This window comes from Fistularia commersonii, chromosome 7 (assembly GCF_037954325.1).
Source record: "Fistularia commersonii isolate RoL2024-O1a breed Wild chromosome 7, RoL_Fcom_v1.0, whole genome shotgun sequence".
Lineage (NCBI taxonomy): Eukaryota > Metazoa > Chordata > Actinopteri > Syngnathiformes > Fistulariidae > Fistularia > Fistularia commersonii.
The window spans coordinates 4,637,501-4,663,156 of NC_141290.1; the positions used below are offsets into that span (position 1 = coordinate 4,637,501).

The following is a 25,656-nucleotide window of genomic DNA, read 5'->3' on the forward strand; positions in this document are numbered from 1 at the left end:
ATTTGAATGTAACCCTCCAGCCTGCTTATTTTTATTCTTATTTTTTTTGTCAAAAATTTGCGTTGCTCGCAGACAAATTTTGTTTTCTCTGTAGCACTTCATTGATTTTATAACTGTAACAGAGCAGATTTTTGTTCTTATATACATAGTATAAAGGGGGGGGTATGTTCAGTGTCATTTTTTAGATGTCACGAGGGTTTCGAAGCTTTTGGTTTCCTTTTCTTTGGGTGAACGGGACCGACGATCTTTGATGGTCGCACATTTGCCGACCCCCTGGTTGAATGGAAGGTGTCGAGCGGGGAAAATGAGTTCGGACAAAGGAACGTTTTTCTGCAGTGATTCGTTAAATAACCGCGGAATGAATAAATATCTGAGAGAGGCTGAGGGGACCCTTGTTCTGCAGGTCAGCCCTCCCTCTGGGCTCGGCTGGACCGGAGGCCCAACAAACAGGCCGAGAAACGCTTCCGGAAGCACCAGCAGATCCATCGCAGCGGCAGAGGTAAGCCCGAACCCCGGGGACGCTTCTCCGCTCGCCGCCCGCCTCCACTCCCGCCCCGTCTGTCCCCCGACAGGGTTCTGCTGGAACCTGGACGACGACTTCAAGGCGGTGCCGGAGACGTGGATCCCGGCGCACGGCGTCCAACATCAGAACGGGAGGCCGCTTCCGGACGAGCACGGACACATTCCAGGTGGGTCCCATTACATGACCTGACACTATAATCTATGATCTTTTCTTAATCTACTGCTCGTATTCCCCCCCGCGTTCCAAAAAGATGATCAATTATCTACATGTGTATATAGACACACACACGTGTGTGTGTGTGTGAGTGTTTATATATAATATGTATGTGTGTATATGTGCGTATTCATATATGTATATATAGATGTGTGTATGAATATAAATGTGTGTGTATATATATATACATATATATATACATACCTACACACATACATACATACATGTGTATGTATGTATACATGTATATGTATATATACTCTTGTGAGTGTGTGTGTGTGTGTTTATTTATATAAATCAGCACAAAATGTCAGAAATTCACCCCAAAAGATTTCCATCTCTAATACGTCTCAGCCAGACTCAGCAGGAAGTGATGTATTAAAAAAGACGTGCAGGAGGTTAGAATTGCTACAGATTCAGACAAAATACAGACCAGACACTCATTTCACGGGGCCTGGAGGGCACGGAGGGATCCTTCACTATCAGAGAACACACAGTGAAAACCTAAATATTTCTTTTTCTATTACTTTCTAAAGTCACTTCTGAGTAAAGAGAAAAATCCCCTTTAATAAGTTCTTGGTTTGTGGTTGTTTAATGATGTCCTCCCTTATTTTTTAAGGGGATTTAAAAGTCTTATTCCTGATTTTTTTCCTTGATTTTAAGGGGCCAAGTCATCTTTTGGGGCTTTTCTTTGTGCAGTGTTTTCTGTCCTAACTTGAGTTTTTTTACTAAAAGGACATTTCATTTACTTTTACTCAAAGGGTATTTTCTTTGTTTTTTGCTTTTTTCACTGAGTTTTTCTCTAAGGACATTTTTCTTAGCTTAAGGCATTTTGGTTACTAAAGTTTGTTTTTTCTTTCAAGGAAGTTTTTTTTGTTGCCATGAGGAATATTTTCTTTACTTCAGGGCCCTTTTTTTCCACTGATAGTTTTGTTTTTCATTGCTTAAGGGCTTTTCTTCTTTACTTAAGGGTTGTTTTTTTCTCATATTTTTTCAACGAAAAGGTAATCCTTGTTAAGATAAACACTCCTTAAAATGGAACAAACCTTAAATAACCCATCAATAAAAAGCACTGCTATAAATAAGAAAAGCACTTGAAAGAAACACTTGACCTGAAAAACACTCGATAAATTCCGACGGGATAAAGAAAAAGCGTCCCGACGATGAGACGAGACCCGCTTCCCGTCCGTCTCCTTCCCCCAGGCTGGGTTCCGGTGGAGAGGGACAACAAGCAGTACTGCTGGCACTCCTCGGTGGTGGACTACCAGCGCGGGGCGGCTCTGCTTCTCCGGCCGGCCGCCGACAAGGAGGACGCCCTGGAGCTGGCGGCGGCGCCCCTGGCCGACCTCCAGGAGCAAACGCTGGAGCTCATCGGGACCAACGTCAACGGCAATCCCTACGGTAACGGGCCGGAACCTTCCTGACGGGATACGGCGAGGATTTAGGAATCGGCAGGACGAGGGCAAACGAACGTGAGCCGGGGCAATAAAAGAGCTACAAATTAACCGAGTTGGTCGCGCACTTTTACTTATTCGAGACTTTTATTGTCATTTTACTTTTAGAAAATTTAGAGAGCGGCTTCAAAAAGCAGGACAAGGCACAACGATACAACATTGAAATAGAGACCAAACGGGAAGCGGGAGTTGCTTTTAAGTACACGAGAAAGAAAATACTTAAAAAATACGAGCGTGTGGGTACGAGACGTGACGTTACCGTGGCAACGACTGACGCCGTTCTGCGCCCCTTCCTCCCAAGGCCTGGGCAGTAAGAAGCAGCCCGTCCACTGCCTGCTGTCCCACGGCAGCCTGCGCATCAGGTGCGCCCCCGCCGCCGACCTCCAGCGGCTGCGCTCCTGGTTCCTGGAGAGTCCGGAGGGCCGGGTGGAGGGCGTGGTCTGGCACTGCCGCGACGGGACGCTGTTCAAGGTGAGCGCCAAACCCCGTGGAACCGCGAGCGCCTGAGAAATGCGCAATAACCGTCTGACTTGGACTGTTGCGTTACCTTTCTACTTTCCGCGCAGGTTCACCGCCATCACCTGGGGCTGCGCTGGCCCGACGGGGAGACGGCGCTGGGCGGGCGGCCGGTAGCGGTGCGCGTCGGCGACGCGTCCGAGGGCAGGGGTCTGCTGTCCAGCTTCTCCAGGATAAACGGCCGCCGCTTCGGCCGCCTGCAGGACATCCAGTACGAGCCCTAGTCCCCCCCTTCCCGCTAATCACTTCAAGATCAGCTCGCTTTCAAGTTTACTCGAGGATGGCGGCAGAACATGCCGCCGGACGGATCCGGCTTCCCTGGAGATAAGGCCGCCCCCGGGGGATTTACAGTGAGGGTCCGACCCCCCCGCCCCGCCCCGCTGTAGAGACTTCCCTTTGCAGAGATGAGCAAAGAAGAAAAATAAAGGGTCCCTGCAGATACATAAAGCGGTAACAACCCTGTCATTACACATTGGAGCCGTTCCAGATCAAAGGGGTCGCCGGGTAGGTTTTATTTGGAAAAACCAAAGGAGGACAAAAGTAAAAGGTTTGACATGCCGACCTTTAATTGAGGAAAATCCAAACGGTCATGTTTGAGTTTCGACGGATTTATTAATACCTTATAGGAGTATAAGTATAAACATTATATTAATGAGATTTCGCTTCATTTCTGTAAAAAAATGACTTTTCCATTTGACTCCCGATGAAATGCACATTAAAGCTGTGATTGCTCATCAATGACATATTGACTACAAATGCAGCGTTGTCTACAAGTGTCAAGTTTGAGGTCCCTGAAGATGTCGTGCGTCCCGGCCGTGGAGTCCTTCAACCGTCAGATGAACCGGTTCAGTAATGAAAGCGGCGGTCAGCCGACCGACCCGCCGGGCGTCTCCGCCGCCACCCCGAAGCGCTCGCACACCTCCCTCAGACGCTCCTCCAGCAGGACGTTCCGCTTCACCTCCACGTTGTAGTTATACTTCAGGTCCTCGATCTCCTCAAAGAAGGCCGGGTCCAGGCTCTCCAGCTCCGCCCTGAGCCGCGACGCCTCGCCTGACGGGACGCAGAGAAGGTCAGACCAGCAGACGGAGACGGACGGAACACGTTCTCTGACTTTTTCTTAGCGGGTCAGGATTCTGAAGGCTCTCGGGCCAAAAGCGGCCGGGACCACGGAGACTAAACGAGAGGGCCCGTGATTGACGGGCGGCCCGAGCGGGTTAAGCCCCGCCCCCTCGCTGGGATGCTCGCCGTGGAAAATGAACGGATTAAAGACAAGAAAGGTCAATCTAGAGTCCTGATGGTTCTTAAGCTCGGCGGATCAGCCGGTCGGAGGTCGACCCCCACTTTTGGCGTGTGAACCTGGTTGCCGGTGACATCGTGACGTCGCACCAATCAAACGCCGGCGTGTCCCTCACCCTGGGTGTCTCCCGCCGCCGTCGCCACCTTCTCGTCGCCCCGGATCTCCGCCGCGTCTGTCGTCCCTCGCCGGGGGCGTTTTACCGCAGCGTCCAGCTGTGGGGACGGGACGGTCGCGCATCAAATCCCGAGGGGTCGCAGAGCGGCGGGGGGGGTTAGGATACGGGGTCGCACCTGGTCCTCCAGGCGGCGCACGGCGGCCTGCGTCTTCTCCTCGCGCCGGCTCGTCTCCTTCAGCTGCTCCTTGAGCTCGGCCAGCTGAGACGCCTTCACCGACAACTCCTGCTCCAGCGCCTTCATCTTCCGCTCAAACATTCTGCAGGCCGAGGAGAGGATGGGGTTGGAGGGGGGTTAAGAGTCTGGCTATGATTCAACTGTGTGTGTGTGTGTGTGTGTGTGTGTGTGTACGTGCGCTTCTCTCACACACACACGCACAGTCAAGGACTGGTGAGCCTGGGTGAGAGGGATCGGAAGGAACAAACTGCTGTTGAGCAAACGTTAACCAGAGACACCAGACGCCCGCCCTCCCCCAAATGTAATAAATGATAGCAGAACAGTTGCGCGATTAATCCCCCTCCCCCTTCACACACACACACACACACACACACACACACACACACACACACACACACACACACACACACACACACACACACACACACACACACACACACACACACACACACACTAAAAACACCAGCCAAACCAGCCAGCCGAGCTTGGAGGGAAATCAAACCGCAGAGAGAGAACCGTGTTCAGTGTCAGCTAGCAGGTGTCGAAAGGTGTGTGTGTGTGTGTGTGTGTGTGTGTATGGGGTAAAGTTCTACATATCGAAGCGGAGGTCAAAGTTCAACGCGAGGTGAGGGTGTTGTCTTGACCTCAAGGCAGGAAGCAGTAGGTCACGCACTTGATTCAGGTCTGGAATTTTTTTTTTTCTTTTATAAAATCATACTATTATTATTAATTTTTTTTTTTGTACAAAAGGTGTTTTTTTTCTGTATTTCAATGTGATTTTATAAGCTGCTATCTTACCTTTTTTTTTTTTTTCTATTTTAAAAGGGATTTTAAGTTGTTCTTCCCTTTTGAGTTTTTTATTTCAAGGGTTGTTTCTTTAATGAAGGTGTTTTTTTTCTTAGTTTTAAGGAGTTTTTTTCTTCACATTTCAGGTGTGTTTACGTGTCGTCTCCACAGTAAGACTGCACACGTCAATCTACAGGACTTCCTGGCGTATCACGTTTACATTTTTGTAATTTGCCCTTTGTGGAATTGAAGACTTTGGACTTCTGTGATTCAGGATTTTTTTTTTTTTTTTTTTTTGGCTTTTCAACTTCCTGTATCCCCGGCTGGTCTGGTCTGCCGATGTTTCCCCTGAATGTATGTGATCGTCCAGCGAGCGACCAATTTAAAAAAAAACAAAAAACAAAACAAAAAACCTATGTACACGCAAAGACGATTATATTTCGCGGTCTGCTTTCGGATTGTAGATCAAAGAAATTCTGACGGGACGACGTCATGGGAATATAAAAAAAAAAACGCTGCAGGACCCGCGAGGTCGGGAACTGGAGGCTTCATGGGAACATCAACTTCTGCTGAGGAAAAAAAAAAAAAAGGGGGGCTCTGCGGTCCAGCCGAGGGGGGGCCGGATCAGCGAGGCCTGTCGGACCAATGGGGTCGTGCGAGAGTGGGGGGGGTTGCGGGGGATCCGGAGAGGCTCCGGATCTTTCTGGTGGCGGAGCTCCGGTCCGGTTCCAGCTGTCTGGTCCACATAAAGACCCCAGATCTTCGTCCAACGAGGACGGACGGACGGACGGACGGAGGCCCGTCTGCGGAGCATCTGCGCCGACGGTCGGGCTTCAGGAGGACACGGAGAACCAACACCTCTGGCTCTGAGGCTTCAAGGTGGAGCTGAAGCCCTTAATGATCGGAGTGTGTGTGTGTGTGTGTGTGTGTGCGCCCACCTCGTAACCACGGACGCCTTCCAGGCTTTGCGCTCGGCGCCGTCGGCGATGGGCTTGGACAGGGAGTCCCGTAGCCGCTGCTTGGTTTGCTCCAGCTCGGCCTCGAGCTTGTCGTTGGCCAGCTCCAGGCCGGCCTTGGCCACCCTCAGACGCTCCGTGGCTTCGATCTCCTGCGGGAGCCGACGTGAGACGCGAGTTCGGCGGAGAAAGGAACCGGAAAAAAGAAGTCAAGAAAAGAACCAGAGGAGGGGAGAAAAAAAAAAAAAAAAAAGAACAAACGGAGCGAGTTCGATCCAGATCCCGACAGCGGATGATAAGGAACCGGAATTTGAACGTCCTCCAAACTCCGTGGCTTCAGAAAAGACGGTTTCGTCCGAATCGGAGACGCGAGGTTGAAGATCAGCATCTTAGCGATGTCAAACTGACTTCCCATCGACGATGAATCTTCATCCGTCCGACTTCCGTCGAGGGTTGATGTTCAAATCATAACTTCAGGCTGTGAAATCTACGTCTGTCCTCCGAGTCTCACCGATTCCACGTCTGACAGGAAACCCCCGTCTTATGGATGTTAAATCCATGTCAGGCGGAAAATCGGAGCGTAAATCGACATCTGACCGACTTTAAATCCCGAGGGGAAAAAAAAAAAAAAAGACGTCTGACATTAAATACATATATTACCGATGAAAACCTACATTTCACGGACACGAAACCCGACGCAAGAATCGACGCCTCGCTGCTAAACCGGTATCTGACGGGCGTCCGACATCTTTCGCGATCGAAGTCGAGTCCTCGGACGGCCCGGCTCGGCACGCGGACGTCCTTCCGTTACCCTTTTGATTTCCTTGCGCAGGCGCTCGTTCTCGGCGGCGACCTTCTCGGCGCCCCTGGCGGCGGCCTCCAGCTCCGCCCGGCTCTCGGCCCTCAGCTTCTCGTGGTCGGCCTTGAAGACAAAGAGCCGGCCGTCAGCGGCGAGCCGGCGCGACGGGACGAAGCGGCTCGCCGCGCCCGGCCCGCGACCTTTAGCTTCCCGCTCTCCCGCTCCAGCTCGGCCATCCTATCCCGGCTCGGAGAGGCGCCCGCTTTCCGCAGCGTCTCGTTTTCCCTCTGCAGCCGCTCCACCACCTTCTTCATCAAGCCCACCGTCTTCTCCAGTTCGGGGAGCGTCTTTCCGCTGCGGCCGGCCTGATGAGGAGCGCAATGGAGAAGAGGATGTGGCGGGTCACGCCTGGTATCGCTGGAGAACCGCAGGATATTGGCTGACGGCGGCCGTCGCCTTGAATCGTTTCTGGGAAACGGGGGAGGAGGAGGAGGAGGAGGAGGAGGAGGAGGAGGAGGAGGAGGAGGAGGAGGAGGAGGAGGAGGAGGAGGAGGACGGGCGCTTCACGTTGAAACCTACGGCGCGGACGTGATCCAGCTTCTTCTCCAGATCGGCGTTCTGCTTCTTCAAGGCGTCGCACAGCTCCTTCAGGTCGGCCACCTGATTCTGGGTCAAACAAGTCAGAAGATCAGAAGTATGAAAATCCTACGGCCGCACCTGCTGCTTCTGAGGACTACGGGAACGGGTTTCGATGTTGTGTATCTGTAAGAAGCCTGGCTCGCTAGCCAGCGACACTCAGTGTTTAGTTTTCTGCGTGAAAATAAGGCCAGTCTGAGCTCGTTAACTCGCCGCCCATGGTGACGACCCCCCGCCCCCGACTCCCTAGCGACAAACTTTAACTTCCTGTTAGCAACACCTGCCAATCACAGCTGACACCGAAAGCGAGGGGCGGGGTTTCGCCCGAAAGCTTCCGTCCCGCTTCGAAAAACCCCGGGACCTCCCGGACGGATGTTCTCGGGAGTCGGCCTCGTACCTTCAGCCTGGGCAGGTCCTTGCCGTTCTGCTCCAGCTGGAAGCGCAGCTCCAGGTTCTCCGAGGCCAGCTTCAGGTTCTCCTTCTGGGCGTCCGGGTCGCGCTGCGACGGCGTCTCGGTCCCTCGGCCCGACGTCTAGAGGGGACGGAGGAACGCCACAGGAGAGGAGCGGTGAATCCCAGACGGCGACGCCATGTTGGCGGATCGTCGGTCGGAGCGTCAGGAGAGCTTTGGGTCGAGGACCAGGAGGGAGGGAGGGGTTCTCTAGCTCTACGGCTCCTCCCGGGGAGCGGCGAGAACCCGAGTACCTTCAGGGTTCTAAGCGGTCCGGCTCCTGGTTTGTGTTCATCGCCCTCCTTTCCTGCACTGATAAGTCCATCCAGGTGTTGTTGCTCTGCCGAGCTGAGCTCCACATCCGGTTCCTCTAAACACGGATGCGCTGGATTATCGCCGCTCGCCGCTCCCTTTGTAGTCTGCGGCGCCCCGTCCGTCTCGCCGCCGCTCTCCAGCCCCTCTGGCTTCTCAGCGCCGGTTCCAACTTCATCATCCGTCTCTTGATTGTCAGATCCACCGACGGCGTCTCTGTCCTCTGCCGCCGCCGCCGCCGCCGCCTCGGAGCCGGAAGGCGGCGTTTGTGACTTGCGTGTCTCTGGTGGAGATCCGGGTTCGGGTTCTCCTCTGGTCTCCTGGGGGTTCAGGTCCGGGTCTCCCGCCGCATCTTCCTCTTCATTTCCCGCTCGTCCCTCCCCGCCCTCCGCCTCCTCCAGACCGGGCCGCCCTTCTCCGCCGCCGTCTTCCGTTTCGGCGTCGGGTTCCGTCAGATCGGAGGCGCCGCGAGCTCCCGGGCTCGCGGGGGCCCCACGGCCAGAGCCCTGCGACGGAGCGGGACTCACCGAGGGCCTGGACGCCGCCTCCCGGGACAGCTGGATCTCCAGGGAGTGGACCTTCTCCTCCAGGTGGCGGTTCCTCAGGGTCATGTCCTCCATGGCGGCGTCCCGGGGAAGAGCCTGGCTTTGCCTGCCGGTTCACACACAGAACAACGAGGCGGGAGGGTGAAATCTCCTGGCCTTATAGAGCACTTTCACTACCCTGCAGGGTAAGGCACTTTAAACCTGCATCACACACACACACACACACACACACACAGATGCCATACAAGGTGCTACCCAGACTGTCAGGGGGCAGCTTGAGCTCGAGGCGCCGTGTCCTGACACCTCAACACGCAGACAGGAGGGAAAGCGGAAATCACACCAATTTGAGGGGCGCTCGCTCTGCCAACCGAGGCACAACCAGCGTGTGTGTGTGTGTGTGTGTGTGTGTGTGTGAGTGTGATGGACACAGAGTGAATGACAACATGATCTGGTGGTGTGTCGGGGTGTGAAATAGAAAAAGGTATCACGTCCGTGTGAAGACGATTGACTGGGAACATCAAATTCAATTAGAAAAACAGTGTGTGAGCGGCGGTGTGTGTGTGTGTGTCCATGCGTGGGCTTCTGATGGACCCAAGGTGAACCCCGTAGTTTTTCCCGCCCGGCTCAGTGGGTGGCCGCGTGAGGAAGAGGAGGCGGGACGGAGGGCTCCGAACGCTCCGGAGGTATCGTCTTCCCCTCGCCGCGGTCGAGCCCCGAGCCTCGGAAGGCCGCCGTTTCCCGATAATCCCCCATCGGTGATGGTAATCGGCAGCAGATCCTTCGGCGCCCCTCCACCCCCTTCCAGCAAACCGGCCTTGACTGGCAGGAACGCATTCCCGGGGATGTTTGGGAATTACCCGTTATCTGATAGGAGTCGGGAGATTCTCGGGCCCGGCGTGGGGTTTGGACGGAGGTTCCCGGGTCGGCCTCCGGGGGGCGGCGTGAGATCCGAGAACCGACGGAAGGATCCGGAAAACGAAGGGGACCCTCGACGTACCTGATGGTGACGATCTGGCTCTCCAGCTCGGCGTTCTTCCTCCTCAGCTCCTCCATCTCTCCCTCCAGCTCGGCCGCCCTCACGCCCACCACCTGGTCGGCCGTCACGCCGCGGGCCCTGGTCCTCCTCTGCAGGAAGCCCTTCTCCTGCTCCAGCCTGCCGGGTCGGCGGCACAGATCGATGAAAACGACGGGCGAACGAACGAATGAGCGCTACGGCTTCCGGTCCGTCGGGGTTTCCCGGCGTGGTCGGCGTGCGCCGACCTGGAGTAGAGCTCTCTGAGAGAGCACAGCTGCTTGGCCAGGGACTCGTTCTCCCGCTCCTTGTCCTTCAGGGCGCTGCGCACCTTCTCCAGCCGGGCCTGCCACTTCTTCCCCTCCTCCCAGCGCGCCACCTCCTCTCCCTGCCGGGCAGAACCACCCCGGAGTTGAGCGGGGGAGGGGGGGGGGGGGAGGACGGCGTCCGATCGTCACGACGGCGAGCGCGAACCCACCGACGCCCCGACTTTCCCGCCGCGCTTGGCGTCGGCCTTCCTCTCCAGGTCCGACTCCAGCCTCCGGATCTTCCGCTGCAGGTGCTCCACCCCGGGCTCGCCGTGGTCCTGCCCGGAACGGACGCGGGGGGACGTTTCTTTTAAGGGGAAACGAACGGAGCCGGCGGCGGTCGGCGTGCCGTTCACCTGCAGGGCGCCGCTCAGCCGCTTCACCTGCTGCCGCAGCTCCTGGATCTCCTGCTCGGCCTCCTCCTTCTCGGCCAGCAGGCGCCGCTGAGCCCTCAGGCTCCTCTGGAGCTGCTGGTTCAGGCCGTCCGCCTCCTCCTTCAGGGCTCCCTCGCGGCCCCTGGAGGCTCGGGACGACTCCTTGGCCGCCCGGAGCTCCTCGCCGAGCTCCTGCACCCGAGCCTGGAGAGGACGGGAAACATCCGGCATCCGGATCTTTGCACGGACGCGTCAGGATCGACGCCGCGCTCAAAGCCCGCCAGATGGCGAGCGGTTTCATTTAGTCATCAGCTGAGTGGACGGAGGCAAGAAGATGCACGACTTGAAGCTCGGATGAACGCGTCTCATGACACACACACACACACACACACACACACACACACACACACACATCACGATTAAGGTCCCTGATTAGAGATCAATGTTGAAATCGCCTCCTGAAATGTTTCACTCTCAGCCAATCACAGCCGGAGGGCGGGGTTTACCCCGGACATGTCAGCTGTCAGTCACACATGAGGTCACATGCGGAGACGTTCGACCAATCACGCAGCAGTCTGACAGCAGGGGCGCCCGCACGTTTCCGCCTTGTGAGCTATTTTTCAAATGACCACGTGAAAATGATCTACCTCCACCAAAAATGATTAATATGTATTTATTGATATATCTACCTATTGATATATATATCTATTGATATATATATCTCTGATATACTTAACACTTTAAATGTTTTTGGATCTTGCATCGCTGCATGAACCCTTATGCCAAACTGCAACAGTGCTTTTTTGGTAAATACTTATTCTGATGACTTGAATGGAGTCGGCAGCATAGTTGAAGTGAGCTGGGAGAAAAATGACAGCTGGGATTTTACTTCCTTCCCCTTTCTGCTTCTCGGCTCACTTTTTGGAGGGAAGTCGGCGTTGTAGTTTTTATGAACGGTCTGAAAATGCCGCACCGCATTTCCCTTTTTCGGTACAGCGACGGCAGACCGGCAGATGAGGCGAATGAACAATGAAAATGACATAGGAGAAAAAAAAAGTCCACCTCCCCCTCTCAATTTTATACCCGTAAGTTTAGAGGACATAAATTGGAGGCTAACTCGCTAGCATGCCAGAACGCACCGTTATGTGTCTGAAAAGGTCAGATTGGACGGACCGACTGTCAGTCAAGTGACACATTTCATAGTGAGGATGACAGGCCGGCGTCTACGTTTTAACATCATGCCATCTACACACACACCACCTTCGCCCGGTAGATGGCAATCGAAGTATCGGACACACCCGGCCTGCAGTGTCCCATGAACCAGTGACCGCTTACGGACAATGTGAGAGCCCGGAGAACCGAAGCGGGACGACACGGAGGACCAGAACGCGGACGACGTGCCTCAGAAATCCACGGTTGACTGTCTGCACTTCATTCGCCGGACTTTGTCATGAGGGAACGGAGGTTGAATTATGGGATGTTGAGAAAGCGGCCCCCACCTTCAGGTCTCTGGTGTGCCGGTCCACCAGCGTCTGCACGTTGAGGCTCTCCTCCCTCCGGGCGGCGCCGGCGACGACCTGCTGCTCGGCCGCCGCCGTCATCTCGGCCCGCAGCTGCAGCAGGGCTTTGCTCAGGGCCTGAGTGGAGGGACGCGGTGAGGAGCCGCCTTCTCGGAGGAGGACATCCAGAAGGTCAGCGAGGGACCCCCACCCACGCACCTTGAGCTGCTTCTCCTTCTGGCCCAGCTGCGCCTTCAGACGCTCCACCAGGTTCTTCATGGTGTTGCTGGGCGAGCGCACGTTGGCCTCCTTCTGGGCCTCCAGCTCCGTCTGCAGGTAAGTGACCTCCTTCTCCAGCTGGGCCACTTGGATCCTCAGCTCCTCCCCCTCGCCCATCAGGGACTTCACACGGGCGGCGTGGATGTCCTCCAGCCTGCGGCGAGGGCCGGCGACGGCACAAAACAAAAACAAAGGGTCTACACGAGAGAAACCGTAAGAAACGTCATTTCACGCCTTCGCTTAAGTGCAATGGCTATTTCAAAGACTGTGATTGGTTGAGAACCGCCTGCCCGCCACTGGACGTGCATATGAGGAGAAATAACTAACAAGTAAGCAGAAAAGAAATGAGGGCGGCAAAAAATGATGATTAAAAAAAAAAAAAAAAAAAAAAAAATGATGAACTGAAATAAAGAACCAGCCTGAAAATACAAATAGATATAAATAGAAAAATAAATATTAAATCAAATACGTTCATTCCTCCAGGATGTAGCGATTGTGAGAATAGAAAAACAAAAATAGAAAAATAAAATTCAATCTTTTTCTACTAGATATAGTGATAACAACTGATAACAAAAACATAAAAATAAAATATATCGATTTCTGGATATGGAGATCTCATTAATAAAAAAATAAATTAAAAAAAATGTATAGATGTATATTTATCTCTCCTGGATATGGAATCAAACGGATGAAAAGAAAAAAAAATAAAGCCGCCATTCTAGAGTGTGTCTTGGGAAACGGCGTGCTGCCTGCGGGTCGCCTGGCAGCCACGACGTTTAGGATCCCGGGGAGTTTTGATCGCGTCCTGCTTATCTCCTGCGTTAATCCCTGCCCACACCGAGCCGCCATCACCTCGACATCTCATCGACGTGGCTCTTCGCCTGCGTTTCCGCGGCGACCCTCTGCCGCTCCAGCTCGGCGGCGGCGGCCTTCAGCCTGTCGCCGAGGGAGGCCAGGGAGGCGTCCTGCTCGGCCGCCGTCTCCTCCAGCTCCGCCAGGCGCTCCAGGTGCCGGGACGTCGGCACGCTGACGCTGGGCTTCTTCATCAGCTCCTGGGGGCCAAGAAGAGGATGCGGGTGAGATGAGATCAGATGTCGGACCTGGAGAGGAGCTCCGTACCATCGCCGTCTGCCTGAAGCGGTCCAGGGAGGTGTCCGTGTTCAGGTCCAACTTCTGATGAAGACCTCGCAGCTCCTCCTGGTGCCTCCTGATCAGCTCCTCCTGGTTCTGGTACGGGAAGGTGATGTTGCTCGCGGTCCGTTCGCGCCCCTCCGCCTCCCACGGCCCGGTCCTACCTGTCTGGCCTGCGTCAGCTGGTTCCGGTACTTCTTCAACTCCTCCTCCTTCCTGTCCAGCCGTCCCCGGAGGTCTCGGACGGTGAGCGCCAACCTTCGGGTGGCGGCGGCGTCGGGCCGGACCCCATCCTGCTCGGTCAGGTCCGCGAGCAGGCGCTCCCTGCCGGCGGCGGCGGGGAGGCGCAGGCGTAGCTCGTTGATCACCTTGTCCCGTGACACGATGTTCTGCTCCGCCTTCCACAGCGCCGCCGCCTTCTCCTTCAGCTTCTGCGGCGGCGGCGAGGGAGGGAGGGAGGGACGGGGGCGGAGCTGAGAAAACCGGGCGCTCGGCCCACGACGGGCGGAATTCGAAAACGCTACCTCGTCCAGACTCCCGCGGGCGGCCTTGGCGTCCAGGACGGCGCGGGAGAGCTCTCGGATCCTGCCGAGGGCCAACTCCATCTGCTGGGCGAGGGGCAGGCCGGGGTCCGGGAGGGAGTCCGCCTCGCCGTCCAGCTGAGGAGACGCAAACCAGAATGCCGTTATTAGCCCGTCTCCGCCTCCCCGCCGGAGCCTCTGGCTTCGCTCCGTCACTTAAAAAAAAACACCCCCCGAAAAACGGAGCTCTCTTTTCGAAGGCCCGCGATGGAAGGTACCTTCTGGGCGCCGCCGAGGATCTGGTTCTGGTGCTTCTCGTACCGGTCCAGCTGACGCTCCAGCTCCACCTCCCGCTGGTCCCAGGCCAGCTGACGCTCCTCCTGAGTCTTGGCGCAGGAAGGAGGAGGAAACGTTACGGTGACGCGCAGCTCAGTGGCGTCAGAAGGTCTTGTCGCGTCTCTTCTCACCGTGTTCTGGAGGACGATGTCTTCCTCCAGCGTGCGGATGCTCCGCTCCTGCTCCTCCACCAGGTTCTTCAGGTAGCGGATCTCCTCCTTCTGGTTGGCCAGCTCCCTGCCTCTCCTCAGCTCCTGCAGGCGCGCCTCCTCCATCTTCTTGTGCCACTCCGTCATCTGTGAAACCACACGGCTGCCGTTCGGGACGTTGAAAACTTAACGCGGCCGCGGATCGGAAACGGGCTCCGGACCTTCTCGGTTCCTTTGGGGTCCCTCAGGGCGGCGGTGAGCTCCTCCAGGCCCCGGAGCTTCAGCTCCAGCTCCTGCGCCCGTCCCTCCGCCGTCCTCCTGGTTTCCTCCGCCCTCTTCCTCTCTTCCCGCGCCCTCGTTCGGTCCTCCCGGAGGCTCACCGCGGTCTCGGCCAACTTCTCCTGCTGCTTCAGCGGCAGCGATCCGGCGAACTGCCGCCGCAGCGACTGCACCGTCTGCCGCAGATGCTTGCAGCGGCTCTGGGCCTCCTGGCGGGCCAGGAAGAGGGCGTGCTCGCTGGCGTCCAGCTGTTGCTCCAGCCGTAGCTTGTGCGCCTCCAAACGCTGGATGTGAGACGCCGAGGCGTTCGTCCGGGCGACGGCGGCCGACTCGCTGAGCTGCAGGGCAAGGACGTGCCGGTGGAGCCGGGTGATGACGGCCTTCTCGTCCGACTGCGACTGGAACACGGGTTCGCACGAGTACACGAGAGACGGGTTTTACGACTATTCTGGCTCGTTCACGATCACAAACAGGAGCAAACATCAGGAGCTGTCAGTCCCAGGACGAGGGGGTGGGGTTTGACCTGAAAGGTTCACCCGTCAATCAAATCATAAGGGGAAATCCAATCTTTCACACTTGCAGACAATTTGAAGGCTTCAGTGAACCTGATGACTTTTTCTAGACTGTGGGAAAAAGCTAGGGATCCTGGAGAACCTGCTCAGGCAGCAGAACATCAACACCACACACAGGGAGAAGGCGGTAGAGGACCAAGCACTTCTTCGGTCTCCATCAGGTGTTTCATACACGTGAAGATATTTTCATGCGTGGCAGAAAAAAGGTGCAGGGCCGGCATCTGGTTACCTGGAGGTCGAGGATTTGTCTCCTCAGAGCTTCTACCTCCTGGTCTCTGGACTGCTGCCGGGCCTGCAGAGCAGATGCCTGCATCACGGCGATGTCGGACACTTCCTGCAGCCTGAGAGGCGAAGAAAACGCGCATTTGAAACACTCGTTTCGTGACGCGGCGGCCGACATCCGATCGGATATCAGCGACTTCCTTTGCGCCGATCCATTCGAGAACCGTTCTCACGATGGAGTCGCTCCCCTCCAGCGCTGGGAGGGGGGCTTTTAGCGTACAACACAGATAAATACAGCTTGGGGTTTTTTTTTTTTGCTAGTTAGCTTGGGCTGTGTGTGTGTGTGTGTGTGTGTGGGAGGGTCTTCTGACATCATCAACCCTCACGGCACACCGTGGTGAGGACGACACATACTTGGACACCTCGACGCGCAGCTCGGCCTCGGACGCCTCCAGCTGGGCGATGGTGTCGCGGTGGGCGTCGCCGGCGGACTTGCTGACGCAGTGGGCCAGCTGGTCCCTGAGCTCCTGCTCCACCCGCTGGGCCTCCGCGTTCATCTCGGTGAGCTGGGAGGGGACGGGGAAGGGGAACGACGTGTAAGCAGACTCCGCGGAATGAACGGATGACTGTCTGTTAGCCACTCTTTCATGATCTATCGTCTCAACCCGTTGCAACACATTCGGTTTTCTGCGTGCGTGTGACAAGTTGGCTGACGTCCGCCCTGTAAATATGATAGCCGGAAGGCTCCGTTACCAGGAACCTGCCACTTCTGCGCTTCGGGTCTTCCTCTTCATTCCCCCGATGCCACCACCTCCTTGACACGTCTCACCTCGCTGAACTTGGCCTCCAGCTCGGCGTTGCGTTCCTCCGCCTGCCGCAGGGAGCCTCGCGTGCGCTCGTACATCTTCTGGGCGTGTTCGGCCCGCTGACGCTCGTTCAGCTCCTTCATCTCCAGCGAGGTGATGTGCCTGGCGGCCGACACGCTCTCGTTGTTGGCCAGCGCCTTGTCGGGCTTCTCCGCGCCGCCCTCGTCTCCCGCTGTCGGGCGGGAAGAAAGGGGCCGTCAAGGGAAGGAACGCCCTCGGGGTCCACGGCCGAGAAAATCACGGCTAACGCGCTAAAACCCGGGTCACCGTTTCAGAGGTTAAAGCCATCAGGACACAGCTGCTTTACTTCAGGTTACCATGGGATTAAACCCGTCTCCGGATTAGTCTAGTCTAGATTGTCATAAACGTAATCTAGAGAAAAAAGGAGACTAATTCTACTTGAAAGTGCATCGTCCATTACTTTTGTAGTCTATTCTATACAATATTAGCTTAACATGCTACGTTTACAAATGGTTTCAAATGAGTGCATTAAACAGGATAGGAACACTGCTGCGGTATTTAAACAAGGTCATGCAACACTGTTATCTCTCCACCGGAAACCCCGGATTAAACCCAACCTGCTGGATTACAGGGTTGCAGAGTCCTGGCGTCAAAGAGCAGGATTAATAAATTGATTGATTAAACATTCAGGGACTATTAGGTTCCTCAGGTTGGTTCTAAATGACGGATGGGATTAAACTACGAATGTAAAAAAATTTTTTTTTTAAATCATCTTTAGATAATTTCAATACAGCTTCAGCCTGCACTTCCTGAATGCTCACAAGCAAACAATTAGCTGAGCGTGATTAGCTTAAGCTAACTGGGCATCTCAAGGCACTGGAATAAAAATAAAAACAATATTTGCAGCATTGGAGCATCACACTAACATAATACTGATAATAGAAGAACAACAATAAGAATGATAAAAAATAAGGACGATTACGATACTACTACCACTACTGCTTATAATAATCATGACAATAATAATGGCTGATGATGACAAAAACAAAAATGATAATGATAATAATAATAATAGAACTACTGACCAAGAGTGGTGCTCCTGGCCCAGGCCTGCTCCAGGGTGTGCAGCTTCTCCTTGGTGATCTCCAGCTCCTTACTGATGGCGGACGTCTGGGCACGGAGGGATTCGTTCTCCGTCTGCCGGGGAAAAGGAAAGAGTTTGGGCGGTGACGGGAGGTGAAGATGGCGGCGAGGGTCGAGGTGTTCGCCGGGCACCTCCAGCTGCTCCAGGTCGCCGGTCCTCTGGATGAGGCGGCTGTCCCTCTGCAGGACGTCCCGGTACTTGGCGGTCAAGGCGGCGTACTGCTTGTCGGCGCGGTCCATGGCCGAGGCCGGCACGCTGTCGTCCAAGGCCCTCTGCAGCGCCGCCATCTTGTAGGACGCCATTTCCTACGACACAACGATCGCGCCGGCCTTCAAACTACCATCTAGCATAATTGATCTTCGGGAAGCGGTTACTCCATGTTTCCGCGACACCCGGCTGACCTCAGGTCAGCCGTTATTATGCATTAATCACACAAATGGTTTGGAGGCTACCTTGAATCGCTGCAGGAACCCGACCCTCTGTGTGACGGCGGCCTGCATGCGGCTGCTCTCATCCGTCAGGCGTCCGTTCTCCCGCCGCAGGTGGTGTTCCTGCTCCTGCAGCGCGGCGTAGCACCGCGTCAGCTTGCGTTCGTTCACCTTGAGCACCGTCGCCGCCCGCAGGGCCTCGCTCAGCTGCCGCCGCACCTCCTCCGGGTCTTTCTGGAGGACGTCCAGGAGCGCCTGGGAAGAGGGCGGTTGGAGAAACTCCTTGAGATGTAGGATGAGGTTTCTAAACCGGGCTGATCAATCAGAAAAATGAAACAAAAAAAAAAAGATTTATGACTCACATTAAACTCCTGGATCTTAATGTCGCTTTCCTGTTTCTGCTCCTCCAGCTTCTCCTTCACCCGAGTCAGGGCCTCCCTCTCCTTCTGCCACTCCGCCTTCTCCCTACGCAAAACACACACATATTGAAAACACCGCTGAGGTCTCGGTCACAGAAGATGGAGACAGAACGAAGGAGAGCGAAGATTAAAAAAGTAAACAGCAGGAGATGCAGAAGAGGAACCAAAAGGAAAATCCTTTGGACACCTTGAAGAAGCAGGAGGAGGAAAAGAGGACAAAAAGCAGGAACAGCAGCGGGAGAGGAAGTAGATGAAGAAGAAGATGAGGAAGGCAAAGAGGGAGTGGACACAGATGGAGACCATCAGCAGCAGAAGATGAGGAAGCAGGAGAGGTGAGTATAGGCGGTTGTTGAACCTTGAGTTCCTGTCGGTCCTGGTGTCTCCATCTCCGCTCTTTATTTACGTTGTGCTGGTTAATTTCCACGCCCCGGAGCTCATTTGTTTTCGAGAGCGTTACAAACGTATGAGAAAAACTGTAACAACCCACCTGAGGTGTTCCTGGTAGAGGAGGCCCTGCTGGTGGCTCAGTATGGCGAACTTCTCCTTGTACTCCTCCAGCGCTCCCGCGGTCCTGGTTCGGCTCTCCTCCTGGTTCCTCTGCTCCTGAGGGAAAGATCGCCACAGGCCGATGATTGGCTGCTGACGGGGTGGGGGGGTGGCGTGGGCGTGGGCGGCTGGGCGCACCTGCAGCAGCCGGACGGCGTACTCGTTCAGGGCGTGGATGACCTCCGTGCTGCTGGGCTCCAGGCCTTCTGGGAGGGTTAGAGGTCGGAAGACGCCGCCGCTGCCGGAGGACTTCCTCGCCTGCTCCAGCTCGCCCTCCAGCTCTTTCACCTTGCAAATTACTGGCGGTTATTACACTGCATTACACCATTAGCAGGCCTTCAGGAGTTATTACTGTATTGTTACACATTCTGGTAGAAACTGATGCCAACTGCCACATGACCTCTGAATCAGAGGTTGACTGTTTATGAGAAACTATAGTTAATGAATGAATGAATATTGTTGATTTTTGCTGTAAAACGTGGATGATTTTTAGCGAGTTGGTCACAAATGGGACACTTTGAGTCCACAAGTCCGTCAGCGATCTCTGCTCTTTGGCCTCTTTGCATCTTAAGAAATCCAAACGCATGAATCGATCCTTGTAATTGGCCTGAGATGGTGAGCTCCGTTCAGTTTCGATACAATCTCAGGAAGTCTTTTTCAAAAATTGGTGTCTGGGTTCTTGGAAGCGCGGAGGTTTTCTTTTCTTTCTTTTTTTTTTCTTTCCGCCCGTCTCCGCCGTTCATCATCCCGCCATGCCCGGTTATCGGAAGATTCAACGTTTCCGAGAACTGGATGAAATGTCTCCCTTCACAGCGCGGCGTGCACGCCGAGTCCCGGAAAAAAAAGAAAAAAAAAAAAAAAGGTTTTCCACGGATGGAGGAACTGAGAATTGGATTCCAAACATTTCTGAGAAGAAGAGATGTGAGCTTGAAAAAAAAAAAAAAAGGAAGAGTCACGGGTGGTGCAGCGCCGTGAAGAGTCCTATCTGGACTGGTGGCGGCCGCCTGGAGGGGAGGATTTCATACCCAGACAAAGATGTCCTCTCTCTTCATCGGGGACGCGCCCTCGGTTATGATGCTGGACAGAGTTTGACCGCCCGGACTTTCCAGGAGGTCCGGGCGGTCAGGAGGAGCTCCCCTCAAGAGATGAACCAACCGGTCGGTGCCAAGTCCTAATTATCAGCTAGAGGAGAGGTGGCATGTCAGGACAAGAAACCCGTTCTCCCCTGGTTGAACCCCAGCTGGCAGCCGGTGTTGATACCAGATCCAAACCACAGGAATAATTAAGAGTGACGGTACTGTATCAAACCACCGTGACGCCTGGGTTTCTCTGACAGGTAGCTGTGAGGATGAAGGTCAAAGGTCGGCCTGGACGCTAATCGGGCTTGGTTTGGCGCAAAGAGTCCCGAGGAAGGTCCCGGAAAGATCACCGCGTCTCGCCGATCAGCCAATCCCGGCTGACGTCGGGTCAAGAGGAGGGGCATAACCTGAACAGGTGAGCTGTCAATCACAGGGTGCCTGGCTGTTTTTGTTGGCTTCCTTCTGCTCCGAGACATACTTGAACCTGCTTGCTGTGGCTCTGTCGATAGCAAACCCACGCATTTATGGGCATGACTGGGATGATTTATAGACGTATGATTATCGTGCGTGTCCTTCAGAATATTATCCTCCAGAGGAGATGGATAGAAGTGCTCCAGCTTTACTCTCCAACCAGGTTTTTATCTTCCCGGGCTTTATCAACCAGGATGTATTTCATGACATACCTTCGCCCTGGTGGCGGCCAGCTGACCCAGGCCGCTCGCCGCCTCCTCGCGAGCCGTCTTCAGCTCCTGCCTCAGCTCCTCGTTCCTGCCCAGCAGCTGGTGGAGCCGGGAGCCGAGCTGCCGCGGCCCGTCGCCGTCCTGCAACGGGAGAAAGAGGCGGCGATGTGAACGACCCGAGCGATGTGCGCGTGTGGTCGTTTCCTCTTGGCCAATGAGACAAAGCAGACGCAGTGCCAATAGGTGCTTGTTGGAAAGCATCTGCGATCCGTGAACACGTGCCGGACCGCCACCATCGGGTCACGACCGCCCCGGCTCGCTGATTCACTCACTCACATTTATTTATTTACAAAACTGTCGGGTTTGTATTCACTGTTGTTTGCAGGGGTCCAGAAAAACGATGGTGGTCCGGCCACAACTCCGTCACCGTTAGCAACCGTCCTGTGTTTCCCCACACATCTGTGATGGAGCGGCATGTGTGTGTGTGTGTGTGTGTGTGTGTGTGTGTGCTGGAGGTCCTGCCATAGCAAATCACTCCTGTTGTAATCAAGCGGAAGAGACGATCCATGTGAGCTGTATCCAAACATGCAGACGTGCGCCGTGCCAGGAACGTCAAGACCCTCAGCGTTGATTCGTCAAACGAGATTAGCACGTGATGCGTGCGTGTGTGTGTATGTGTGTGTGTGTGTACGCACACATCTGCCTTAAAGCATAATTCATGTACATGCAGGGGCTCCAGACTAGCTGTTCAATGCAACACCCAACGCAGCAGAAATGACCCACATCACAACAAAGCAATAGCGTCACCAACATGGCCACATCCCAAAATTGCACAGGTCTATTTACTCGAAAAAGTAAACAAACCTGTGTTCCGTGCGGAAATTTGCTCTTCGTCTCCGGTCGGCATTCCCTGATTTTGACCCGGAGTCGACTTGAACCCGATTGGTCCCTCCGCTGACAGGCTTCACTGAACCGCTCAATCAACCAGAACCAACACTTCCAAGTGAATACGATCCAAAAGTTGCAGGTTTTTCCTTGAAGTCAATCCTTTTCTTCTGCCCCGAAAAGTTGCATCAGAAGTGACAACATCAAAGACCTGGAGAGGCTGAAGGTGGAGCGGCGCTGGGAGGAGTAGGGGAGTGGCTCCGAGAATTACACCACACCTGGCAGACTTCTGGCAGGTGTGATCATGAAGCTCAGTCAGACAGGAGTGATACCCTGGGTGCCGGCTGAGAACCCTGGCTCAACCTGACGGGAGCCGCTGGGTTCAGCCGCCACCCAAAGCCTGTGCTCCGATTGTCAGATCCCCCGGGATATTCCATTAAGCCTGTCGCCGGCTCCTGTCACACACCCGCCGGTCCAGGTAAATGAGCCACAATCACAATGATTGGCCTGCCCGTCGTCTTTGCTCCTACTGCACCTTCACGACAATCTAGTACCAGCTTCCATGACAAAGACCAAATAATCTGCCAGATTGTGCTCGCTGTCAACATGCAGGATGTTCACAAAATTGCCCATGTGGCACTGATGTGTGAATGAGTGAATGAACGGTTTTATGTTTCTATCATGTTTGAATGAGCGAGTCAATGGATGGATGTCTCTATCTGTGGGCCTGTTATTGGGTGTCCAGGGGGAACCCCGCCTCCCACCCATTGACCGCTGGGATAGGCTCCCAGCAATACTGAGTGCAGGAAAAGCGGTATAAATAATGAGTAAATTTACGGTCATCAATGCAAACACTGAGGTATGTTATTGTTGGCAGTAGTGCCAATTAACATAGCTATTGTATCAAGGACATACAAGAGCCGGGTATTTCGTTGGCTACTGTGTTTGCAAGCAGTCTGGCTGGACTTGGCATGTTGCTGAAGCTAAAGCTAAAGTTACAGCAAAACGGTTTCGAAACAACTCCCGCCAACTTACATCAGTCGTGGTCGCCGTCTCCCCTGGCAGGGGCTGCTCCTGACTGGCCTTCACAGCTCGGAGGACGTCCCCTAACGCCGCCTCCAGATCCTCCTTCACCTTGGAGAGCTCATCCACTGCAAGGGCACAACGCGCACATGCGCGTAAACACGAAATCAACTCTTAGGGCTTGTGCCATGACAGGGATCGGAGCATTTCTTTGAGCAGCAGGGCGACACTGACCTTTGACCTGGAACTGGGTCTTATGGAGTTGTAGCTCTCGCTCTTTACTGCTCAGCTCCCTCTCCAGGTGCTGGTTCTGATGTGAAACAGAGACAATTTAAAGCAGCTCTTTTTTGAAAAGTCTCTTTTCATGAAGACTGGGTTTTTTGGAGCGTCCAACAGGGATGGCAATCATGTATTCTGGTACTCTGGGGTGTCCCCAAGCAATAGTGGATACTAAAAAGTGGACATCGAGAGATGGATGCCGATTGGCCAGAGAAGTTCATCACAAAAACCTACATAGTGCGCCACATGTTAGCATGTAGCCTCCTCTAGCTCTTCTTGCACTTTCTGTGACAAGAAGCCAAAAATGGAGCAGCACGTCCGGTCGTCTCCGCTGTACGCTCACCTAGCGACAAAGATAAAAGCGCGTTTGGCATCGCCGCGACAACCCCGCCCACACGGGGAGGGACTATGACGCAATGGAACACCGTCTGAACTCGGTCCGGTCCAGCTGGAATCGTGTCGTGATTGATTTTTTCCGGAATGTCAAAATCAAAATATGTTTATTCGTTTGTGGTTCAAATCATTTCATTCTTGAAAAACAAAAGATCCATGAGGTACTTTCCGATCCCCACGCCTTGACGAGCGTCCAAACCACAAGCTCCTCGACCAAAACCTTTTTATTGATTATGAATATTATTTATGCTTGATGGATACGGAAAAAAAAACAACCCAGATTGCTTTTAGCACTAACTCTTGATATGACATCAGGGTGAGGGTTGGGGCGGCGGGCGGACGTGCCGGTTCGCCGCTATCCCCGTATGAGGTCATGAGCGTGGCGTGTGCCGCGTCCTGGTTCCATCCAGATGTCAGATGATTCCATTAAGGGCCACTTCAGAGGGCCGGGGTGTAAACAGACACATCAGTCACCCTCCAGTTAGCCGAGGGAAGAAGCGGCGACCTTTCTTCCCTTTCAACACCTCTCCGTCCCCCCGACCCGTCCTCTCCATGGACCCCGAGAGCCAGACTTCCAGAGACCGGGACTCCGGAGTCCGGCTCCTTCCGGCACCAGATGCAGCCCAGATATCGGCAGCAGGACACTGAGGTCAGGCTGACTTCAGAGGACTATTTGACGTCAAGGAGATGTCGATTTAACCAAAGGAGATAATGATTTTATGTCAAAGGGACGCAACAACGTCAACGAGGGTGACAGTCAAGGAGATGGCGAATTGAATTTAAGTCAAGGACGCGTCCATTCAATGTCAAGAAGACATTAAGTCGAGGAAACAATGACTTAACGTAAAGGAGACGTTGATTCAGTCAAGGAGACATGAGTAAAAGGAGTAAAGGAGATGTTGATATCTTGTTAAGGAGACGTTGAATTTTCGAGGACAGAGCTGACACACCAGGACTTTCCTGAGCAGTTGGAATCATCTCCGGATTGAGGTTCAACTCAGACGTTGGGACGTGAAACCATCAGGAGACGTCCGGCCGTCTTGACGTTCACATGTCCGAGCCGCTCTGGCTCTGGAGTGTGTACTGGAGTGTGTGTGTGTGTGTGTGTGTGTGTGTATTCAAAACGGCGTTGGCACTTCCCAAGAAGATTACCTTGCCCCACAGGTCCTCGTCCACAACGCCCCGCCTGTGGGGAAGCTGCAGCGAGCCGCTGGACTTGAGGTCATCCTCCAGCGGCGCCAACTGCGGGGCACCTGAACACACCGACACCAGTCATTTAAAAAGAAATGGTGCAAGTGAAATGTCAGGAGTATTGACGGTGGATTACTCTGGGTTCAATCTGCTCCTACTACTACTGTTGTGTGGGTTCACTGTGTGTTTGAAACAGGGAGTAAAATGTTGGGAAGTAGCAGAGTGACAAAGGGCTGGTTTGGTCTCCGAGGCATCGAGGAGGTCGAACCGCCCTGAGGTCGGAACCTCGAGTCTGGTTCGGTTTGGTCGGCGGCGTGGCGGTCACCTCTCTCCTTCGCCATGCGTCGCACCTGCTTCTTAAGCTCCAGGCGCTCCTCCTCCAGCCGCTCCACCTGAGGAGAGAAGGTCAGTCACGTGACCAGAAGGCGCCACCTGGACAGCGGCCATTGCGGGGCACCACCTTACCTCTTTGGCAAGGACCTGATTCTCTGCCTTGTACTGGCGCTGTCTCAGCTCTTTGGCGCGCCTGAATTCCGTCAAGTCCACTTCCTGTTGGGGCTCCAGGCCTTCGGGGGTCACGCGGGGGGTCAGGAACCAAATGTCAAGTCAAAACATAGAAGAACCAAAAAAAAAAAAAAAAAAAAAAACAAAGGGACCTGACCTAGTTTTTCTCGGAAATCCTCGTTTTCGTCCATGAGGTAAGCGATCCTCATCTCCAGCTGGTTGATCTCCTTGGTCACGGCCTCGGCGTCACGATCCCTCGCCATAATCTCATTTCTGCATTCTTTGATCTCAGCAACGGCGTCCGCCAGGCCGTAGGTCCCCTGCCGGCACCGGAGACGGTCAGCGCCCCTCCTCCGCCGGCCCGAGCCCAACCCCACCCACCACCTGACCCCCCTTCGGTGTGTGTTTGTTTTTGTTTTGTTTTTTGAGAGAATCGAGCGCTGCGATTGGATGCGGCAGCGGCGGGTCCAAACACTCGTCTCGTGGGGCCCCGAGAGCACGTTGATCACACCACAGTCACACACACACACACACACACACACATGCACACACACACACACACAGGCACCAGTGTCTCCCTCCCTGCTGGGACGGACAGCACGGAGAGCACACACACACACACACACACACACACAGCTGCTTCTGGGAAACTGAGATCGATTAATTGGATTTGGATTAAAATAAAAATCTTTCATGTAAGCGTTAAGTTGAACGCAGACTTCTGTGTGGAGGTGGGTG

The 25,656-nt window shown here is 54.4% G+C and overlaps 2 protein-coding genes across 6 annotated transcripts in view; one reads left to right on the plus strand and one right to left on the minus strand.

The window, feature by feature from the left end:
- The window catches only part of rlig1 (RNA 5'-phosphate and 3'-OH ligase 1), a 6,580-nt gene extending 3,133 nt beyond the window's left edge, over positions 1 to 3,447 (plus strand). Inside the window, exons 3-7 of the mRNA XM_086149261.1 lie at positions 404 to 499; positions 573 to 689; positions 1,940 to 2,137; positions 2,492 to 2,661; positions 2,757 to 3,447. Of these exons, the coding sequence (XP_086005387.1) occupies positions 404 to 499; positions 573 to 689; positions 1,940 to 2,137; positions 2,492 to 2,661; positions 2,757 to 2,930 (755 nt within the window). The 3' untranslated portion in view covers positions 2,931 to 3,447. The remainder of the gene's footprint in view (positions 1 to 403; positions 500 to 572; positions 690 to 1,939; positions 2,138 to 2,491; positions 2,662 to 2,756) is intronic.
- Positions 2,755 to 25,656, minus strand: part of cep290 (centrosomal protein 290) — a 32,990-nt gene continuing 10,088 nt past the window's right edge. For 2 of the 5 annotated variants that reach the window (XM_086149258.1, XM_086149256.1), the window contains 38 exons: positions 25,076 to 25,238; positions 24,880 to 24,980; positions 24,740 to 24,806; positions 24,376 to 24,476; positions 22,786 to 22,861; positions 22,564 to 22,679; positions 20,647 to 20,784; positions 19,023 to 19,172; positions 18,826 to 18,941; positions 18,282 to 18,384; positions 17,944 to 18,174; positions 17,623 to 17,796; positions 17,433 to 17,544; positions 16,350 to 16,558; positions 15,935 to 16,086; positions 15,528 to 15,639; positions 14,669 to 15,124; positions 14,430 to 14,594; positions 14,241 to 14,348; positions 13,966 to 14,100; positions 13,606 to 13,872; positions 13,430 to 13,537; positions 13,163 to 13,362; positions 12,251 to 12,464; positions 12,032 to 12,169; positions 10,515 to 10,736; positions 10,329 to 10,436; positions 10,099 to 10,238; positions 9,836 to 9,991; positions 8,236 to 8,944; positions 7,928 to 8,062; positions 7,474 to 7,560; positions 7,095 to 7,259; positions 6,907 to 7,017; positions 6,078 to 6,247; positions 4,294 to 4,435; positions 4,119 to 4,215; positions 2,755 to 3,756 (listed from right to left, as the gene is read on the minus strand). In XM_086149258.1, the coding sequence (XP_086005384.1) occupies positions 3,572 to 3,756; positions 4,119 to 4,215; positions 4,294 to 4,435; positions 6,078 to 6,247; positions 6,907 to 7,017; positions 7,095 to 7,259; positions 7,474 to 7,560; positions 7,928 to 8,062; positions 8,236 to 8,944; positions 9,836 to 9,991; positions 10,099 to 10,238; positions 10,329 to 10,436; positions 10,515 to 10,736; positions 12,032 to 12,169; positions 12,251 to 12,464; positions 13,163 to 13,362; positions 13,430 to 13,537; positions 13,606 to 13,872; positions 13,966 to 14,100; positions 14,241 to 14,348; positions 14,430 to 14,594; positions 14,669 to 15,124; positions 15,528 to 15,639; positions 15,935 to 16,086; positions 16,350 to 16,558; positions 17,433 to 17,544; positions 17,623 to 17,796; positions 17,944 to 18,174; positions 18,282 to 18,384; positions 18,826 to 18,941; positions 19,023 to 19,172; positions 20,647 to 20,784; positions 22,564 to 22,679; positions 22,786 to 22,861; positions 24,376 to 24,476; positions 24,740 to 24,806; positions 24,880 to 24,980; positions 25,076 to 25,238 (6,339 nt within the window). In that variant the 3' untranslated portion in view covers positions 2,755 to 3,571. The remainder of the gene's footprint in view (positions 3,757 to 4,118; positions 4,216 to 4,293; positions 4,436 to 6,077; positions 6,248 to 6,906; positions 7,018 to 7,094; positions 7,260 to 7,473; positions 7,561 to 7,927; positions 8,063 to 8,235; positions 8,945 to 9,835; positions 9,992 to 10,098; positions 10,239 to 10,328; positions 10,437 to 10,514; positions 10,737 to 12,031; positions 12,170 to 12,250; positions 12,465 to 13,162; positions 13,363 to 13,429; positions 13,538 to 13,605; positions 13,873 to 13,965; positions 14,101 to 14,240; positions 14,349 to 14,429; positions 14,595 to 14,668; positions 15,125 to 15,527; positions 15,640 to 15,934; positions 16,087 to 16,349; positions 16,559 to 17,432; positions 17,545 to 17,622; positions 17,797 to 17,943; positions 18,175 to 18,281; positions 18,385 to 18,825; positions 18,942 to 19,022; positions 19,173 to 20,646; positions 20,785 to 22,563; positions 22,680 to 22,785; positions 22,862 to 24,375; positions 24,477 to 24,739; positions 24,807 to 24,879; positions 24,981 to 25,075; positions 25,239 to 25,656) is intronic. The other 3 variants (XM_086149257.1, XM_086149259.1, XM_086149260.1) reach the window with 3 other exon arrangements.